Source organism: Dendropsophus ebraccatus, chromosome 6 (genome assembly GCF_027789765.1).
Source record: "Dendropsophus ebraccatus isolate aDenEbr1 chromosome 6, aDenEbr1.pat, whole genome shotgun sequence".
NCBI lineage: Eukaryota > Metazoa > Chordata > Amphibia > Anura > Hylidae > Dendropsophus > Dendropsophus ebraccatus.
The window spans coordinates 7,446,235-7,467,198 of NC_091459.1; the positions used below are offsets into that span (position 1 = coordinate 7,446,235).

The 20,964-nt window shown below is 43.0% G+C and overlaps 2 protein-coding genes across 2 annotated transcripts; both read right to left on the reverse strand.

Moving 5' to 3' along the window:
* Positions 1-2,725: 2,725 nt before the first annotated feature.
* On the reverse strand, positions 2,726-12,292 carry LOC138794620 (CDKN2A-interacting protein-like). Its single transcript, XM_069973388.1, has 7 exons — positions 12,025-12,292; positions 11,745-11,936; positions 8,371-8,475; positions 5,484-5,681; positions 4,782-4,829; positions 4,622-4,695; positions 2,726-2,968 (listed from the first exon to the last, which is right to left on the reverse strand). Exons 1-7 carry the CDS (start codon positions 12,254-12,256, stop codon positions 2,891-2,893), a joined length of 927 nt encoding a protein of 308 aa, XP_069829489.1. The 5' UTR covers positions 12,257-12,292; the 3' UTR covers positions 2,726-2,890.
* Positions 12,293-12,501: 209 nt separating this feature from the next.
* Positions 12,502-20,222, reverse strand: LOC138794729 (uncharacterized). The gene is made up of 4 exons (XM_069973575.1): positions 20,162-20,222; positions 18,093-18,227; positions 12,640-15,654; positions 12,502-12,545 (listed from the first exon to the last, which is right to left on the reverse strand). The coding sequence occupies exons 1-4, from the start codon at positions 20,220-20,222 to the stop codon at positions 12,502-12,504; spliced, it is 3,255 nt and encodes a 1,084-aa protein (XP_069829676.1).
* Positions 20,223-20,964: the final 742 nt, after the last annotated feature.

Here is a 20,964-nt window from a genome sequence, read left to right on the forward strand (position 1 = left end):
AATTTTCCAGGACTGGATCCAGCTTTTTCCAACGCTTTTCTTCCTTATTACTGTATATTCACTCATCTTTACTGATGACAATAATAGAAGTAAACAGCCGCACAAATGATTGATCGTTCATGTCGCCATTTTTGATAGTTGTGCAATTTAAACAGACTAAAAGTTTTTTTCAAGAACCCCTCCGAGGTTCGGGTTCATATGAACCTGAACGCTCGGCATCAGATTCCCGCTGTCTGCCCGCTCCGCGGAGAGGGTGGATCCAGTGGGAGGACCGCCTGGAAAACTGGGATACAGCCATAGCCATAGGCTGTATCCCAGTTTTCCAGGCGGTCCTCCCGCTGGATCCGCCCGCTGCATGGAGCGGGCAGACAGTGGGAATCATCGCAGAGAGTTCGGGTTGGTACGAACCCGAACCGAACTCGGTTCAGACCATCCCTAGTTTTAAGCGTTAAAGGGGTTCTCCAGCATGGGGGCACTTTTTGGGGGGGACCTGAAGGTGGCTGAAATAAAAGACGTCCACTCACCTCCCCGGTTCCCGGCCGCTTCTGACGCTGCCCGAGACGCTACGTCTCAGAGCCGCTCAGCCACTCAGTGAAGGAGGCGGGATCCGTTTGAAGTCCGCTCGGATCCCGCCTCCTTCAATGAGTGGCTGAGCGGCCCTGAGACGTAGCGTCTCGGGCAGCGTCAGACACCCGGAAGCGGCCAGGAAACGGGCACCAGAGCGCCGTGATGCGGGACCCGCCGCTGGAATCGGGGAGGTAAGTGGACGTCTTTTATTTTAGCCACCTCCTCAACGGTCCCCCAAAAAAAGTGCCCCCACGCTGGATAACCCCTTTAAAGGGGTTATCTGGCTAGGCAAAGACGTAGCTATAATTAGCTACAGTAGCTATTGATTGTGAGTAAGTTAAGAAAAACATAAAGAAGCAATACTTACCTTTTTGCCCTTCCTAGTGTGCCCCAACAGGTCTCTGGTATCCCGCCTTCACTTCCAAGATGGACCTGCCTTGGGGTTAACAGCCGAGTCCATCATGAAAGTTGAGGCAGAATCGTCTCCAGGGGATACCAAAAACCAGTAGGAGGAGACTGGGGGAGCGCAGAGAGGTAAGTATAGCTCCTTTTTTGTTTTTTACATACTTGCAACTAGAGGTGAGTGAATTTACCGTAAAAAACAAAGCAAATCACTTTGTAAGCTCGGCAGTCAGCTTATCAGCCTGCTGCCTTTGAAGTCCATGGTGCTCGATTATGCTCTGCTCCAGTGCCGAGAAAAGCTGGACCCAGTCTTGGGAAACTGGGAGAAGTTTCCCAGGACTGGATCCAGTTTTTCCCAGCTATCACATTTTTGGTGAACAACCCCTTTAATATTTGTTGGTTACTAGTATGTCAGGCTGACATATGGAGGACTGTTCACATTTGTTTTATTTGACAAATTTGAAAAATAAACTCTGTTGCTTTACAAAGTTGGTGGCCTTCCTTTCTAGTGTTTTGGGGCGGCTTATGTAGAGTTCCATATGAGGGATTGGGAAGACATGTACTTCTGTTTCAGAGTTTTTGTTGCTCGACCAGTTCATAGACGGACATCTCAGAAAAGAAGCCTAATAGAAGCTTTAGTCTTCATGTGGGCCAACGTGGTGTTGTGGGTGGGGCTAAGTGGCACTTTGGCCATGAAGCCCCGCCCAGATAGCAGAATCCGCAGATGATAAAAGATGACTTTTTACTGGAACAAGCACCATGACATATGATATAAAAGAAGGTATGAAAACTGCTAAATTTACCCTTTACACCTGTGTAGAGAAGTCATAATGCAATAAGGGGGGGGGACAGTGTCACTTTAACTTGTACAGAGGACTAGGGGGCTACAAAGGAACCTGTCCAGGAAGTCCCAAACTCTGTCGGGGGGCGATGAAGACTTTACTGAGAAGAACATACCCGTACTAACAGCTTTTCAAGAAGAGATGACAGAGTGCCAGATCCTGGAACACGGGTGAGGGCTTTAACAACCAGGCTGTTACGACACTGGTATCTGCTGCTGCTCTGGACAGTTCCTGACATGGACAGAGGTGGCAGCAGCGAGCACTGTGTCAGACTGGAGAGAATACACCACGTCCTGCATTTAGATGTGTCGAAGGAGGACAATCCGAAACGCATTCTGTTTAAATAAAATATTTTTGCCACTACTTGCCGAATCATCTGTGCAGTAGTAAACTTACCTGCCCAGTGCATGAGCCCAGTAGTCCTTGATATTTGTTAGCAGAAAACTCCACCCACCAGCCACCGATTGGCTGTTATCTATCCCTGCCGTGTATATGTTGCAGTGAAATGATAGAATCAGGGATTTGATCAAATCCCTGGATTCTATCATTTTACTGCAACATATAAACTGTCAATCAGCAGCTGGAGGGCGGGGGGAGGGGTGGGGCAAGAATCCTATTCTCCTGCTTATTAGGAGAACAGCTGAACAGAATGATGTAAGTAATCACCGATCTGTCCAGCATTTCTGTCTCTAGTTTATGCTGCCCTCATTTAAGGTGGAATAAACCTAGCGACAGATTCCTTTTAAATACTTTCAGAACAAATGTCAGCAAGTCATCACAAAATGAATATAGAAAGACACATGTTACGTGTAGGTACAAGCTAACACAGCTGTAATGTGCAAAATGCTACCACTAATGTATGGTCATATCAAAGAACTCAGATCTATACACATAAGGATAAAATAGACAGGAATATTTATTCTTTTTATACTATGTACACTAAATGTGACCACACGAACCTTCATAGACTTACATTATATGTTAAAAGCTAATGTCAATCAACTCAATAATCATAAAAGTATACAGAGAAGGTTCCTAACATTATACCATATACCATGTCTTCTACAGAAGAGCTGACGTTAATTCAAGTTGTTGTTAAGCACATTTAGACTTTCCATGATATTTGTGTCCTTAGTATCCTCCGGCAGCCCCACATCCTAAGGTTTAAAAAAGATTAAAAGATTAAAAGAATATAATTCAGAATTTGCACACAAATTTTCCATTTACCTTAAAAAGTATATTCAAACTTCTCCCATCCTAAACCGATAGCTTATGCACAAGACAATGTGTTGTCTTTATGATAAAGGAAGTTTTACTCACTATTTAAAGGGGTATTCCACTTAAACATAACATTTGATATGTTGCTGCCCATGGTAAGACTAAAAATTCCTTTCATACTTGTTATTATCTATTCAGTCTCCTTCCCCCAGTTCTCAGCCGCTGCTTTCTGCTGAAAATACAAGAATGTGTGTGTGAGCTTTCTTCTCTGCCTCCCCCTCCTCCTCCCTCCCTTCTGAGACGTCTGATGTAAAGAAGTCCCTGGCAGGCTGTATGTGCAACATTGTAGCTTCTTTGTAATGCTGGGAGGGTTATTCTGAGGTCAAGATGCTGATGAACTTATTGTGATTAACCCTCCCAGCATTACAGAGAAGCTACAGTGTTGCAGATACAGCCAGTCAGGGACTTGCTGTCTCAGAGCCAGTCAGGGATCAGCTGTCTCAGAGGAGGGGGAGACAGAGAAAAAAGCTCACACACAGATTTTTGTGTTTTCAGCAGAAAGCAGCACCTGAGAACTGGGGGAAGGAGACTGAATAGATAATAACAAGTATGGAAGGAATTGTTAGTCTCATCATGGGCAGCAACATATCAAAAGTTATGTCTGAGTGGAATATCCCTAACATATTACAGACCTGATATTAAAACCTCAGTATCAGGACCTTTGTATAATAAAGCCCCCTGCATGATACAGACCAAGGAATTAGACCACAGTATATTGTAGGCCCCAATACCCAGCCACCAGCATAATACAGACCACAGAATAGGACCTTCTTATCATATTATAGTCACCCGAATATTATAAAACCCATAGAGGCCAGCTCCAGGTTTATGTGGGCCCTTGGGCTGCAGATCCTTAGTGGGCCCCTTTTCAGTACAAAACATTTAAGGGTAGTTAAACAGCAGAAACTACTGACACAGAATGTAATTGCTATGCAGATACCTGCAGCTTTCAACTTTTGCACTGTAAAGAATAGCATGCTTGGGTAAGAAGCCTGCACGGACTGTCACCTTGCTCTGCAGGTTTTTGTCACAGCATGTGGGTGAAATTTATTAAAGGGGTTGTTCACCCATTTTTTTTCTTTCAAATGAACTGTTACCATGAAGTGCCAGAGATTTGTAATTTACTTCTATTAAAAAATCTCAAGTCATCCAGTACTTATCAGCTGCTGTATGTCCTGCAGGAAGTGGTGTATTCTTTCCAGTCTAGAGATCAGTTGAGGTTTATATCAGGATTTGCTACTGCTCTGGACAGTTCCTGACATGGACAGAGGTGGCAGCAGAGAGCACTGTGTCAGACTGGAAAGAATACACCACTTCCTGTAGGACATGCAGCAACTCATAACTACTGGAAGACTCAAGATTTTTTGTAATAGAAGTGAATTACAAATCTCTGGCACTTTATGGCACCAGTTAATTTGAAAGAAAAAAAAATTTGGTGAACAACCCCTTTAATCTCTGCTGCCAATAATAATAATAATAATATTTATTTGTATAGCGCCAACAGATTCCGCAGCGCTTAAATAAATACTTACTGGGAGCGATAGATTGCCTCCTCCCTGTATTCTCCAGTAACTCACATGGACGATTTCAATATTATTTTCGGCCCCTGAAATAACAAATTTATAGAGATCACTTGATATCTTTGAGAGCGAGGTCTTACGAGATTTTCACATGATGCTGTTCATACGTCACCTTGCTTTGGTGCTTCTGTGCTTAAATTGTTAGTAGCTGGAGTAGGGTCTATAAATACAAGAAATTATTATTATTAATATTATTATTATTATTATTATTATTATTATTATTATTATGTTATTATTAAAAGGGTAGTTCAGCAAAAAAAAAAAAAAAACTTTCAAAACAACTAATGCAGGAAAGTGTCAGAGATTTGTAATTTACTTATATTTAAAAATCTCCAGTCTTCTAGTACTTATCAGCTGCTGTATGTCCTGCAGGAACTGATGTATTCTTTCAAGTCTGACACAGTGCTCTCTGCTGCCACCTCTGTCCATGTCAGGAACTGTCCAGAGCAGGAGAGGTTTCCTAAAGGGATTTGCTACTGCTCTGGACAGTTCCTGACATGGACAGAGGGGGCAGCAGAGAGCACTGCATCAGACTGGAAGGAAAACACCAAAATCCCCATAGAAAACATTTCCTGCTCTCCAGACTGGACAAATTACCACTTTTCTCACAACATACAGCAGCTGATAAGTACTGGAAGACTTGCGATTTTTAAATAGAAGTTAATTTCAAATCTATATCACTTTTTGAAACCAGCTGATCTGAAAGAAAAAGATTTTCGCCGGAGTACCCCTTTAACATATAGTATCTTTAGTTGAAATTTTGCATTTATTAGAGGTTAAACAATGCAGTAGAAGTTATCTTTTATTTCCTTACCTGTTATTGCTGATTGGTTGTTATTCTGATACGCGACTGGTTGGGTCTGATAGGAACTCTTTATATTGGCCAGTGCAGGGTATATCAGTGACCACAGTATGGAGATCAGGCTCTTCTTCTTAGTGGTTGTGCTGCTGGTTGTAGTAAGTGAAGTATTGGTGGAAGCTGCCGTTTTGCTTACAGCGGTTGTGTACGAAGCTACAAAAGACAAAGCCAGAGACACAATTACTCCAGACACAAGAAGCCTGAACACAATGATGATGGATAGCTGGGGCTTTGTGTCCGGCTACCGTTATTTTCTTATGCTTCAGAGCAAAACTGCATGGAGAGAAGCAACATGTCACTTCTTGACCAGCTCCGATTAAAATCATTGGGAGACTGGTTTTTGACAAGGAAAACAGGATGGTTTTTGCATTAAAAAAAAATCATGTGGTTAAAGGGGCACTCCGGCGATTTTTCTTTTCTTTCAGATTAACTGATTTCAGAAAGTTATATTGATTTGTAAATTACTTCTATTTAAAAATCTCCCCTCTTCCAGTACTTATCAGCTGCTGTATGTCCTGCAGAAAGTGGTGTATTCTTCCCAGTCTGACACAGTGCTCTCTGCTGCCACCTCTGTCCATGTCAGGAACTGTCCAGAGCAGCAGTAAATCCCTATAGAAAAGCTGTCCTGACATGGACAGAGGTGGCAGCAGAGAGCACTGTGTCAGACTGGAAAAAATACAGCACTTCCTGCAGGACATACAGCAGCTGATAAGTACTGGAAGACTGGAGATTTTTAAATAGAAGTAAATTACAAATCTGTATACATTTTTGAAACCAGTTATTTGGAAGAAAAATATTTCCGCCAGAGTACCCCTTTAATGCCTTATGTGGATATACCCCAAGTCTGGAGAATTCTAGCTATTGTTATATTTGTAGCAAAATTGAGAAACAAAATGCAGAGTGGGTGTGACTTACTAAATTAGATAAAAAAATGTAGATAACCTCCTCTAGAGTAGGTTTTCTATATGTGGTAATAATTGGTAATGCATTGTGATGCCCCATTACGTATTTCTGAAGAAATAAATGAACAAGTCTTAAAGGGGTTGTCCATTACCCCTGTCCTAAGGTTGGGTTTGGGGGTTTTGCAGCTCAGTTCCATTAAAGGGAACGGAGCTGAATTGTAATACCACACACAACCTGAGTGCAGTGGTGGTGCTGTTTACACAAGAAAGTAACTGTGCTTTTTCTAACCATGGATAACAATTCCTTCCATACTTGTCATCATCTATTCAGTCTCATTCCTCCAGTTCTTAGCTGCTGCTTTCTGCTGAAAACACAAAAATCTGTGTGTGAGCCTTTCTCTCTGTCTCCTCCTCCTCTCCCATCCCTTCTGAGACTGATAATGTGAACAAGTCCCTGGCAGGCTGTATCTGCAGCATTGTGGCTTCTTTATAATGCTGGGTGGGGTAGATTTATAGGGAAAATAGCACATTTCTTCTCCTTTACAAATATATATGTGGTACATCATACCTCCCAAGTGTCCCCCCTTTCTGAGACAGCTGATTTAAAAAAGTCCCTGACTGGCTTTATCTGCAACATTGTAGCTGCTTTGTAATGCTGGGAGGGTTAATCACAGTGAGTTCATTAGCAACTTGACCTCAGAATAACCCTCCCAGCATTACAAAGAAGCTACAATGTTGCAGATACAGACAGCCAGGGGTATGTTTTCATCAGCCGTCTCAGAAAGGAGAGGGGAGGAGAGAGCAAGGCTCACACACAGAATTTTGTGTCTTCAGCGGAAAGCATCAGTTGAGAACTGGGGGAAGGAGACTGAATAGATAATAACACATATGGAAGGAATTGTTGGTCTCACCATGGGCCGCAACATATCAAATGTTATGTCTAAGTGAGTGGAATATCCCTTTAAATGTATCAAGGAAAATATGTATGCATGTATGAAGCATTGCCCTAAAGTGGATCATTCCACTGGATCAAATCTAAAGCTAATTCCAGAACATATCCCTATAAATAAGGTAATAATGAAAGGTTGAATAGAGGCCCTTACACATACAATAGAGGCCCTTACACATACAATAGAGGCCCTTACACATACAATAGAGGCCCTTACACATACAATAGAGGCCCTTACACATACAATAGAGGCCCTTACACGTCTATCTGTCCTGATTTTCACCCTTACCCCCATAAGGCTGCTTAATAATTAGGAGCACACAGACTATATGGTGAGATTCCTGTGTTTCAGGATCATAACAAATAATTACTATTACACATTATCAATCCTGGTTATTTCCCATCCTAGAGGTTCTCCTACCTCCCGGCAGCGGGATCCTTCCCTGTTATGTACAGTATAAGTACCTGACATGGACAAAACATACTGGGGAAGCTTATCTTCTCCTTGCTGACAAAGCAGCTTCATACTATAGGATCAGCTCTTTAGAGGAAGAATTACATATGTAAATATAAGGCTAGGTTCACACTGCGTTTTTTGCAATCGTTTTTTTTTTCATCCGTTTTTTGCAAAAAACTGATGAAAAAACGGATGCATTTGTGTGCATCCGTTTTGATCCGTTTTTCCATTGACTTCCATTGTAAAAAAAACGGATCAAAACGGATCCGCTTTTTTTTACGGACACAAAAATAGTGTCAGCTACGTTTTTTTGTGTCCGTCAAAAAAAAAAAACGGATCCGTTTTGATCCGTTTTTTTTTACAATGGAAGTCAATGGAAAAACGGATCAAAACGGATGCAGACAAATGCATCTGTTTTTTTTTTTTCATCCGTTTTTTGCCAAAAATGGATGAGAAAAAAAACGGATTGCAAAAACACAGTGTGAACCCAGCCTAACTGGTAACGTCAGTATTGTCAGTTATAACAACTCTTACCTGATGCTCCAGGCGAAAGAGCGTTTTGGAGTGAGCTGCTGCTACTTCCTGCTGTTCTGAGGGATGATGGACTAGTTTCCCTTGCTGGGCTTATACCCGGGGATACTACAGAATGATAAATAACAGATAATAACAGATACACAACTTGCTCTGAACTATTTTACAAATAAGCAAAGTTACATATTTACTACTTGGGACAGTGAGAGCTAAAGTTTTCTTCATGTTATCACGTCACATCAACTTTTAGGCTATGTTCACACAACATACTTTTTTATAAAAGTAGGTTTGATTTTTTCTATTAGGCTTTGTTCACACAATGTTTTTTTCCTCTCCGTTTAAAATGATGTTCACCATTCCGCTGTTTGGCTGCCGGTCAGTGCAATACGTCTGTTGGACCATTATTCTAGGTCAGGTGGACTAATCGCTCTTTGTCCTTAATTGAAAGGTCCATTGAAATTAATAGTAAAAACGGTGAAAGGACGGTGAAAAAAGAAAAACTGTGTGTGACCAACTAAAAAATAACGTCCGCTGTTTGCAAAAATGTCCGAAAATAATTGTCATGATCATTTTTTTACAACAGGACACTGGTTGACCTCAGGGAGATCAACCAAAACACCGTAGAAACACCATCAGGTGTCTCGAAGTCAGTGTATTCTAGGAGATTGCCCCCTGGAAAATCAAAAAACACTGCAGAGACACCATGTCAGTGAGCTAGCCAGACCTTTCTCTGGGAAGGAACAACCAAGCCAAGGAATGTCTCCAATCAAGGAAACCACCCAAGCAAGGTATCCATCCACAGACAGCTGTTTCAGGGTATTTGCCCTTCATCAGTGTGGAGTAGGAATCTGGCTAGTGGAAGCAATGCCTAGTAAGTGCATGCAAAAGGGGGCAATGTCCTAGAATACACTGACGTCGAGACACCTGATGGTGTTTCTGCAGTGTTTTGGTTGATCTCCCTGAGGTCAACCAGTGTCCTTTTGCATGCACTTACTAGGCATTGCTCCCACTAGCCAGAATCCTACTCCACACTGATGAGGGGCAAATACCCTGAAACAGCTGTCTGTGGATAGATACCTTGCTGGGGGGTTTCCTTGACTGAAGACATTCTTTGGCTTTGTTGTTCCTTCCCGGAGTAAGGTCTGGCTAGCTCACTGACATCGAGACACGTGATGGTGTCTCTGCAGTGTTTTTTGCACACAATATTTTACAACGTCAGTTATTTTATACACTGTGTGTATTGGACGTCTGTCATTCCATTGACTTCAGTGCAGTGTATTGAAGTCGATTAAATTGCGTCAATAACGGAACTCTTTTTAAATAGAAAAAGCAGACGCCTTTTTTTGACATTGTGTGAACATAGCCTCGCAGTGAATGCAAACAACGGCCATTTGTACACACAATATAGCGAACAACAGCCGTGTTCGATGGGAGCCGTAAAAATAAGGAACATCAATTATAGACTTCAATGCAATTTTTCATTTAAATCAACGCCTGTTGTTTGATACTCAAAACAACAGCTGCTGCTTTGAGTGCAAAATAATGGACATTGTTTGTACATAGTGTGAACATTGCCTAAGTTACAATAATACCATGACCAGTGCACAACTGCAGGGGCCCCTATAGGGGAAAGGAATGGCATAAATCACAAAACTTCTTCTGGAAAGTCAACAACAACTTTTTACCCTGAAGGAAAATATGAGATCATGTGACATCTATGGTTGAAATTGTTATAAAGACACTAACAAGGTTTTACCCTGAAGGTAAACATGAGATCATGTGACAGTCATATCATTGTATGAAAGATACATGTTACTCCTTAATCATACATTCATTTTGAAGTAAAATTTTACAGATAGATTAATACATAGGAGATAGGAAAAAGTGCAGAAAGTGCAAAAAGATAGGAAAAAGTGCAGCACTCCAGAAATATTGTGCACAGAGGCCGGTGAAGTGCTGGAGAAAGGCCGCGAGAAGCGGCAGAAACATTATACATGAGATGTAATAAACTTCCCTTATACAATAGACATGAGATGTAATAAACTTCCCTCATACATTATACATGAGATGTAATAAACTTCCCTTAGAGTTTTTACACAATATTTTTGGAGTGCTGCGGTTCTTCCTATCTCCTATGTATTTGCCCGGATTACGTGTTCCAATGCTTTGCACCCACTACAACATTTACTTTGGCCTCTGCTGTTTTTGTAAATTCTTCGCTCTGCTTTTCTTGGGCTAATCTTGAGTTCCAATCCTAGCTTGCATCAGTAAGAACCTTGTGGATACAGAACTAACCACTTGTTTCCTTAGCTCCTCTAGTGGTATTTAGTACAGTGTACTTAGAGCCCGGCATAAAGACTACACTTCTCAGAAAGAACACGCTGTAAGTAGACATTTAAAGGAGAAGTCCCACAGAAGGGAAAACAACTGAGTTCTCCCATCCCCGATGTGCCTCCGATGTGCCGCTCCTGGGTCCTGTTCACATCAGACGGGCACTTGTGGCTCTGCTGGCTGCAACATCCCTTCCCCGGCTGAGTGATTGCCAGCCCAACCAATCAGTGACCGGGGCGAGACACAGGGTGATTTCTTTGCAGTTTTTGTACTTCCATGGGACTTCTCCTTTAAAGCAAATGTACACTAGGTACATTTTTTTTTTACATTAGCCGATCCCCTCTGGAGCCGCATTACAGAGGGGATATGAACCCACTAGGGTGCGGTGGGTGCACCTCCAGTGCATAGAGCCAGGCCGGGGCACGGCCAAAGATCTCCACCGAGTACTGGAACCAGGCGTCATTTTTTTTTTTTTTAAGACAAGGACCACGCCACAGGATCCCCATACAATCAGCTTATGTAAAAAAAAATTGCTTTAACCAGTAGAAAGTGCTAGGATGTCATAGGAACTGTGGGTGCAGTACTAAATAATTTAGTTATAAAGATCAATGTGTGATAGATGGAGTAGTACATATTGACCTTTAGGCTATGTTCACACACACAGTATTTTGGTCAGTATTTATGGCCAACCAATGCTGGCTCATGGGCTCCCCACAGTATAGTGGAGAGATGCAGCTCATGCTCACGGTTAGTTGCCAACACAACTGTATGACGCCTGGGGAGTCCCGTCCACGAGTCCTCTTCTTATTAATAGGGCTTGTGCGCAGAATTTCATACAGTTGCCTTGGCAAACTGACCGCCTGGCAGGAGCTGCGTCTCTCAACTCTAAACTGTGGATAGCATTTGTGTATATATATATACTTTTTTAAAGAAACAATGTGAGGAATGTGCCCCATCATGACAAGCACGTGTCTGTGAGGGGAGTAAGGGAGTAAGTGAAGTAAGTCTGTAAGCCTCCCTTTCCCCATTAGCATTTAGTCACCTACCTTGGTTGCTTTGGGACAATGGAGGGAGGTTTGAAGTCTGTCCATTTTCCGTGGGTCTCGCGGGTGCAGTGACAGGTCTACTTGCAGTCATTGATGATGCAGCAGTTGCTGCTGCAGATACAATCTGTACGGGATCGTTCGGCTTATTCTGGGGAATCAGTGGGTTGGCTGCAACCTTCTGCACAGTTGGTACTAAATAAAACAACACAGTTTATTACGGCCATACTGTATTCCCTTTGAATATTTTATCGTCTTTTGTAGAGTTACAATAGCTGCTTACCTGCCGTAGAAGTCGATACACCTTGGAACAATAGATTGTTTGTGCTTGTATAGGCAGAAAATTGGGTTCTATTCTGTGTGCTGGGTGCCAGATCACCTGTCGTATTGGCAGAATTGGGCACCGTCACTCCTGTCGTTTGGTTGGCGAGACCTGTAGAATTTAGAACTCTACTTCCTAAGGTTGTGAGAAGATAACTTATACCGGATTGTGCAGTAAGGGTGCTGGTTCTCATGGTGACAGCCGCTACATCTGTTAGCCTCGCAGAAGTAGTGACCATGGGACTACTAGAGATAATACCAGCTGCTGAGCTAATCGATTGAGTTGGTATCCCAATTGCCGGATTGGTTGTCTCTATACCTAATGCTGGCAGACTTCTTGTAGAATTATTTAGTATACCTGATGTTGACAGACCGCCACTGGAAACATAGGCTCTAGTTGTTTGCACTGACTCATTTATTTTAGGATTGCTAGGTGTTGTCACGGTTGTTGCCGTAACGTCCAAGGGTACCCCTCCACTTGGCCTAGGAGACCCGGTTGCATTAAAGACAAACATATTGGAAGATCCCATTGGGCTGGGGGATGTCTTGGTGTTCATGGTTGGTAATCCATATGTACCGCTGACAATAGTGCTGCTGAGCCCTGGTGTTGCTTGGACGCCATTTGCATTAGAAACTCCACCTGTTGTTGGTGGTCCAGTTACTCTGATGCCCGAAGTTGCATTGAATGCTATTGTTACTGTATTATTGTTTACGTCAGGTGTTTTCCCAGGTGTCGACATTGTGCTGACTACAATTTGCATAGTGCCGGCTGTGTTATTTTCATAGGAAGTATTTGCTAGAGGTCTAGAGGTGAAAACAGGGGTGATAACATTACTGGTGGCATTGGACAGTAGACTGAGCATTGGGGTAGTGCTAGAGAACATTGGGAAAGCAGTTGCGTTGCTTCTAGTTACATTCGGAATGAGACTGTTCAATGTATTCCCAGTCATTGTTTTGCCGGTGCTTACTTCAGTCACTCCTATGGGAATGGTTGGATTAAAATTAGATGCCGAACTGCTTAAAGAATTAGAACCAAGACTCGATGTTGCTCCAATAGTCCCTGTTAGCAATCCAGTTGTTCTAATGGATGGAGGTACCCCAATATCAGTTGCAGTAAATGGATTTGGTGTTGCACTTGTTTGCATTAAGATAGTTGAACTGGTTGTATTTGTTTTTAAGACGCTAATATTAGAGGACACAATGGAGACCATTGGCACAGTGGTGGTGGGGCTCAAAAGCATACCAGAAGCTGTGGTATTCCCACCTGTAGGTGGCGCTCCAGTTGCTGCCCTATTGCTGGTGATATCACTAATAACTGATGTTGTTCTTAGGTTTGACGTCATACCAGGCGTTGAGATGTTGCTGCTCGCTACTGGCAATTCGGTTGTTCTGGCTGAATTAGACATTGTTATAAAGTTACTAATGTTATACCCAGAATTAGATGTCACATTGCTGGGCAGTCCTGTCCCATTGGATGACTGTAAGGTGATAGTTGCAGCGGGGGCGGAAGTACTGGACGTTGTTGCAGCACCAGCTGGGGTCTGTACAAGTGCTGCCAATGTAGTGGTGTTGGTCATAGCAGATGGTACACTGTTACCGTTACTAGATGATGAAAATGAAGTCGAACCATTATTAGATCTGCCGGAGGTTATGTTATTGCTAGAAGAAGTTGTAATACTACCTACAAAGCTTGATACTATGTCATTTGTAGAAACTGAAAGCCTGTTTGCATTGGTGGTGCCAAGAGCTGTTGTAGGGTTGCCACCATTGTTAGAACCAGTGGCAGTGGGTAAGTTTGTTGAGCTGAGCGTTTGCACGGTGGAAGGCAAACCAGTTATGGCGCCAGTAGAAGGGGTGATTACTGTGGAAAATATTGTTGGAAGTGAAGTTGTCCTTAAAGTGCTGGTAACATTATTCAATGTCGAAATATTGCTGGTGGAATTAGAGAGCCCGCCGGATGTTATACTGCTGGCCCCAATGGTGGAGTAGGTGGAATTGGAGACCATGCTCAGGGTTGATGTAACACTGCTCGACAAAGGCACTTGAGTTGTTCCCGTAAAGTTACCAGATGTTGTAAGGTTACCGCCATTATTAGTGCGTTGCGTTGTGGAAACCGTGTTGGTTGTTGTATTACTGATGGCAGTTGTTGATGTTATGTTGCTTACTATAGAGGTAATATTGCTCGTCAGAGCCATTTGAGTTGTTGCTGTAAGGTTACCAGATGTTGTGAGATTACTGCCATTATTAGTGCGTTGCGTTGTGACCACAGGGTTGGTCGTGGTGCCACTGATGATGTTAGATGTTGCTGTTACGTTGCTGACTGGTGAGGTAATATTACTCAATATAGGCATCTGTGTTGTTCCCGTAAGGTTACCAGATGTTGTAAGGTTACTGCCATTATTAGTGCGTTGCGTTGTGACCACAGGGTTGGTCGTGGTGCCACTGATGACGTTAGATGTTGTTGCTGTTACGTTGTTGACTGGAGAGGTAATATTACTCAATATAGGCATCTGTGTTGTACCCGTAAGGTTACCAGATGTTGTAAGGTTACTGCCATTATTAGTGCGTTGTGTTGTGGCCACTGTGTTGGTTGTGGTTGTGGCACTGCCGATGACGTTAGATGTCTGTGCGGTCATCAATGTTATGTTGCTTACTATAGAGGTAATATTACTCAATATAGGCATCTGTGTTGTTCCTGTAAAGTTACCAGATGTAAGATTGCTGCCATTATTAGTGGGTTGCGTTGTGGCAGATGTGTTGGTTGTGGCACTGCCGATAACGTTAGGCGTCTGTGCGGTTGTTGCTGTTACGTTGCTGACTGTAGAAGTTATATTAATCAATATAGGCATCTGTGTTGTTCCGGTAGATGTTATAAGATTGCTGCCATTGTTAGTATTAATACCAGATGATGTCACCTTGAATAATTGCGTTGTGGCAACAGGGATGGTCGTGGTGCCACTGATGACAGTAGACATCTGTGCGGTTGTTGCTGTTACGTTGCTGACTGTAGAAGTTATATTACTCAATATAGGCATCTGTGTTGTTCCAGTAGATGTTATAAGATTGCTGCCATTGTTAGTATTAATACCAGATGATGTTACCTTCACTAGTTGCGTTGTGACGACTGTGTTGTTAGTGATGCCGCTTGTGACATTAGATGTCTGTGCAGTCGTTGCTGTTAGGTTGCTGACTGCTGGCATTACACTTGTTCTGACGGTAGTGGATGGATTTGTGCTCAGTAACAGATTGTTATTATTAATAAGAGTTACGCTGGAAGCTGATAAACTACTGCCCGATGTCGGTAATCCAGCACTACTGCCATTCGAGGTCGTGGGGACCACAGGGGAGGTCTGGCTGCTGCTTGGAAATGATAAATTAGATGTTGTGTTGGTTATACTCTGAGTAGATGGGACACTGGATGTGCCGGTATTTTGGGTTGAGGTGGAGGTCACTGCAGTTGGTGTCGATACATTTGGTGGTTTAGTTGTTGTATTTTGCGCTGAGGTTGACAACACGGTGGCCAGGGTTGAAATGGTTCTAGCAGTAGTGGGTGCTGTGGTTGTCTGAAGAGTGGTTACAGTCGTAGTAAGAGCTGCAAAAATAGAATGAGGTCATTATAACTCGGACATTTTGAACTGAATACAGTAATACCTCGGTTTTCGAACACTTTGGAACTCGAACTGCTTGGTATTCGAACGAAAATTTACCCAGAAGTAGTGTTTGGAATTCGAACTTTGCTCGGTATTCGAACGTTTTTTGAACGTTTTTGCGAGCGTGGATGGTGGGTTGTACCTGGCGAGTTAAACAGTGGTGAGGCTTCACATACAGTACAGTGCTGTATAAGACTGCTGGAGTGCATATACAGTGCAGTAGTAGTACAGCCAGTGCACCACCACCTCCCATACATTACAATGCTGCGATGGGGGGGGACGCTATACAGTAAAGGATGGGTGAGGAGTTGGTGACTACTGTACTATAATTGCTGGTTCTAATGAACATTTCTTATGTTTAATGTCCTGTACAGTATATAGTGCTGTTCTGTACTATAGTGATTATACGGAGCACTTATCAGTGTAATAAAGTAATAAAGTATTGTAGGGAATTATTGGTGGCTGCTGGAACCAATTCATCACATTTACATTATTTCCTATGGGAAGACACTGCTCGGTTCTCAAACTGCCTTCTGGAACCAATTAAGTTCGAGAACCGAGGTACCACTGTATATTGTTTTTAAGGAAGTTATGTGTAACTCCTCCCCATCAAGATTAATGGGAGGTGTGTAAATAAGTTACAAAAATAAAATATAAAATCTTGGCAATGCATTTCTTTTAAAAGCCAGACATGTGTATAGTTTGGATACTTAAAGGGGTAGTCCAGGTAGAGGGTTGTAAAAAAATACTAAATAAGTTATACTTACTAGTCCCAGTTTTGGTAGCTGCAGGAGACCAAGACCAGGACACATTAAACATATTTATTATGTTTTTACCCCCCCCCCCCCCCCCCCCCCCCCCCATATATATATATTTTTTAACTTTGCCCAGATTACCACTTTGAGTAATCTTTCCTTGCAGTTATAAGGTTTTCTCTGGTGCTCTATGACATCTAGTGGCCTTATTAAGGTACTGCATTGCACACAGTACTATATACATTATTCCTAACAATTTACCTCCTGTATTGACCTTCATGCTACCACTCTGCTACCAGCCTGTGTTCCCACATTTAAGAACTGCAGAGAAACGCATGCAGAAGTAAAACATGACATGTCAATTCTTTGGGCGGATTGCAGTTGAGAAATCCCATAAATCAATGGGACAGGTGGAATCTGCAGCGGGGATTTCCCTTAAAATTCCTCACCTATTCTGTAGTGTGAACATACCCATAGGCTGCTGGAGTTCAGACAGATGAACTGCTGAGACTCATAAGTAGGTTGGTGTCAGCTCACACTGTAGTTTTGATTTTTTTTTTCTTTCTTTTAGAGAAATACCGGTATGACACGAACGTGATTAGACCAATCATCCCAATTTGGGTGTTTTATAAAGATCTGAATTCTTTAGGCTGCATTAATATGTTGTTTATTTGCCATGTTTTTACCAAATTTTGGCCATGATTTTGGCAAAATGGCAGCAGTAGATTACACTTAAAACTGGGTGTGAAGGTGGGGAGAATCTTATAGCTGATGATATCATCCTGTAGTTCACAGGAACTTTACCCAGGACAGACCACTTCCTGAGACACAGAAAACCATGTCATTTTCCGGTGGTCTGAGTGCTGGTCACATGATGTAATGTAACCAATGGATCCAGCAGAGTTGGAATTACTGGCAGGAAACTTCCTACTACCTACTAAGACAGTGTCTTATATTAATTTTTGCTCCCAAAGATACACTAGGTCTTATTTTCAGGGGCTGCCTTATTTTTACATGAAGAAGTATTCACGTCACATGCACAGCAGGGACAGCGTACGGTATGGTGGCTTCCAGCCACCAGGGGGAGCTCACCACAGCACACTTATACAGCAAAGCAGGGTCAGTGAAAGGTATGGCGGCTTCCAACCACCAGAGGGAGCTCATCACAGCACACTCATACAGCACAGCAGGGACAGTGTACGCTATGATGGCTTCTGCCCACCAGGAGGAGCTCACCACAGCACACTCGTACAGCGCAGCAGGGACAGGGTACAGTATGGCTGCAGGCAACAGGATAACTGCAGACTGTGTGCAGCTCTACATCTGGCGGTAGGAAACAACAGGGATGGCAGCAGGTGAAGGGCCTTGCCTGCATGCAACTGCTCTGCAATGGACGGTGAAGGTAGGAGACAATGGCGGTGGGCTAAAGAGAACCACAGCTGCATGCCCTGGTGTTCTGTTCGGTGGACATGCTTCCAAACAAAAAATACGAGGTCTTACTTGTGGGGGAGGCTTTATAATTAGCAATTCAACAAAACCTCTACTAGGTCTTTTTTTCGGAGAAACAGGGTAGTTGGCAAAATGTACGGCACATTAAAGCTTGTAAAACATGAACTCTGTGTTACCTGCATTACAAGCAAGAGTGAAATCGGGACAGCAGTCTTTGTTCCCAGTACAGTATTCATCGCAGTAGCAGTCTCCCCTCCTGCAGGCGCTATTCACTCCTTTACAGCAGATTACTGGATTGGCAGTGCAGCGTCCTATACAGAATACAGAAAGGTTAAAAGATTCACTAAGGTGTTAATAGTTTTACATGTTTTTCTCTTGATATAGTCCTGCTTAATACATACTGAATGTCAATAGGTTTTTTTCTTTTCTGTTCTCAGTTTTGTTTGTTTTTTACAAAAGTTTTGTTGCATTTATCCAAAAAATGTGTTTGAGTTTTTGCTCTTGTGATCTGTGGATTCAAGGATTTATCTTAAAGAATGTGAGAAAAGGAAATAAAAGAAAAAGGACCAGTAGTCTTGGAGATAGGAGTGAAAGGTTCGTATAATGGAAGTAGGGATGGTCGGAACCGAGTTCAGTTCGGGTTCGTACGAACCCGAACTCCCGGGAATGATTCCCGCTGTCTGCCCGCTCCGTGGAGAGGGTGGATACAGCGGGAGGACCGCCTGGAAAACTGGGATACAACCATAGCCATAGGCTGTATCCCAGTTTTCCAGGCGGTCCCCCCGCTGTATCCACCCGCTCCACGGAGCGGGCAGACAGCGGGAATCTGATGCCGAGCGTTCGAGTTCATACGAACCCGAACCTCGGAGGGTTTGGACCATCCCTAAATGGAAGTTATTAGCAGAGTCAAGGGCGGTAGACATAGAAACATAGAAGATAGTTGGCAAATAAAGCCCCCTGCTCCATCTAGTCGCCCTTTTAGTATTTCCATTCTCATTATCTTAGGATAGATATATGTATACACCAGGCAGGTTACATTCTGTTATTGTAGATTTACCAACCACATCTGCTGGAAGTTTGTTCCAAGCATCTGCCGTGGCCGTATAGCTGGTAATGGTGTTGGGCCAGTTGGTGGGTTTGGTGTTTTGGAGCCTACTTGTCATGGTGGCCAGGAATGGTAACACCCACCTCCGGACACACGGACACCGGACCTTGGTTAGGACAGGCGTGAGGTGCGGAGTGTAGGTGCAGGTAAGGCGGTAGAGATGACAGAGTCCCACTTTAAACAGCTTTTGTACTTTACTGGAAAAAGGTATCTTAGTGCAAAGTTACAAACAGTGCTCAAATGCTTAGTGCAAGAATAATCAATATAATAGTCCAACAAGTAGGTGAGTAGATAGAGAGAACAGTAACAGGTGATAGGGACCGGATAGGTGGGCCCTTGCCTAATGTACTAGGTACTTTGCCGAAATAAGTGCTTGAAGAAATCCGCATATTCACGTATGGATAAGTCCCAGTTATCTCACCTGACAATAGTCCTCCCACCAGGAACTAGCTCCTTTTTATAGGGGTACATTAGCTAGTGTGTGGTGGGACTATGTGTGGGTAAGAGAGAAGAATAAAGAGGCAGGATAAGAACAAATGTGCCTGCACCTGTGATAGGACAAAACATAACATGTGACAATAACAGTTTAACCCATTTCTTCCTTCAGCTGTGCTTGGTACAGTATATAGAATAAATACAGCGACACCTAGTGGGGAAAACACTAAATACACTCTTCTTCATCCCCTTCTGTGTGAACCTGAGTTACTTTACCCAGGTGTATAGAAACTTAGTGGCACACCTGTGCTGGGACACTACACTGTGGCACGTTCTTGCACTGATCTGCACAAATAAATGATGTAGGCAAGTGACATGACAGTGGAAAGCTTAAAGTGATACTGTCACCTCCTCACTTTATGTACTGTTCTCTGCACCATCCACAAGCTTAGATGCTGCACATATGATATATACCTGTATCACTTTAAATTGCTGTCTTTAATGTCTATGTGTCTACAGGAAACAGGGACCTAACAACCAACATATATTGTATCTCTTCTATAATATAGAGAAGACCCCTCCTAATATCTAAGGCTATATACATCTGTCTTGCCGATATTCTAGTTATTCCTCATTGCATCAGGTCCAGCTGCTCTTTTCCCAAAGTTGAGACCCTTTAAATAAATCCCCATATCCTTTTCTTACCTGTGAACTGACTCTTCGCGGTGCTGATAAAGGCAAAGATGAATAGGAGTGTTAGCTTCATGGTCGAGGGGGCACGACTGAACAACAGTGGCAAAGACTCCTTGAAATGATAAGTGATGTCTAGTTCCAGGAAATATCACACATCACGATGTAGGGAAGAAACAAGTATCATTTACCAACCTTATTGTACAGGGACCAAACACTGAGGAAAAGCTTTGACTGATAGTAACAATAGTGTAAGCCTCCACCCACCATTATATAATATGGGATTCCTACGCAATGAGAGATGCCTGGGCCCACCGCTACCAAACAGAGACTTCTTCATATAGAGAAAACGGGTAAACCCGGGATGGGGAACCTTCGGCTCTCCCGCTGTTGCAAAACTACAATTCCCATCAAGCCTGGACGGCCAAAGCTTCGCTTTGGCCGTCCAGGCATGATGGGAATTGTAGTTTTGCAACAGCGGGAGGGCCGAAGGTTCCCTAGCCCTAATGTAAATACTGGTAGTGTTGGCCGGGATCCTCACTCATATGTCTAAGGTCTTCCATGCACCTTAGGGCCCTATTCCACCGGACGATTATCGTTCAGATTATCGTTAAATCGTTCGAATCTAAACGATAATCGTTCAGTTGAAATGCAGTTAACGATTAACGACCGAACGAGAAATCGTTGATCGCTTTATAAGACCTGGACCTATTTTTATCGTTGCTCGTTCGCAAAACGTTCGCATTGAATAAGATGTCGTTTGGTCGTTCGCAGTAGATACGAACGCAACAGCGAAGAGAAAACAATCGCAAATACGA

Coding starts and splice junctions, on each gene's coding strand:
- LOC138794620 (XM_069973388.1), bottom strand. CDS start 12,256: ATGAGAACCAGCACCCTTACTGCACAATCCGGTATAAGTTATCTTCTC. Junction 4,830..5,483: donor CAACCAATCAGCAATAACAG/GTAAGGAAATAA, acceptor TTGTATTTATAG/ACCCTACTCCAGCTACTAAC. Junction 4,696..4,781: donor CACAGAAGCACCAAAGCAAG/GTGACGTATGAA, acceptor TTGTTATTTCAG/GGGCCGAAAATAATATTGAA.
- LOC138794729 (XM_069973575.1), bottom strand. CDS start 20,222: ATGAAGCTAACACTCCTATTCATCTTTGCCTTTATCAGCACCGCGAAG. Junction 15,655..18,092: donor CACTCTTGCTTGTAATGCAG/GTAACACAGAGT, acceptor CTATTTTTGCAG/CTCTTACTACGACTGTAACC. Junction 12,546..12,639: donor CAGCAGCACTATTGTCAGCG/GTACATATGGAT, acceptor CGGGTCTCCTAG/GCCAAGTGGAGGGGTACCCT.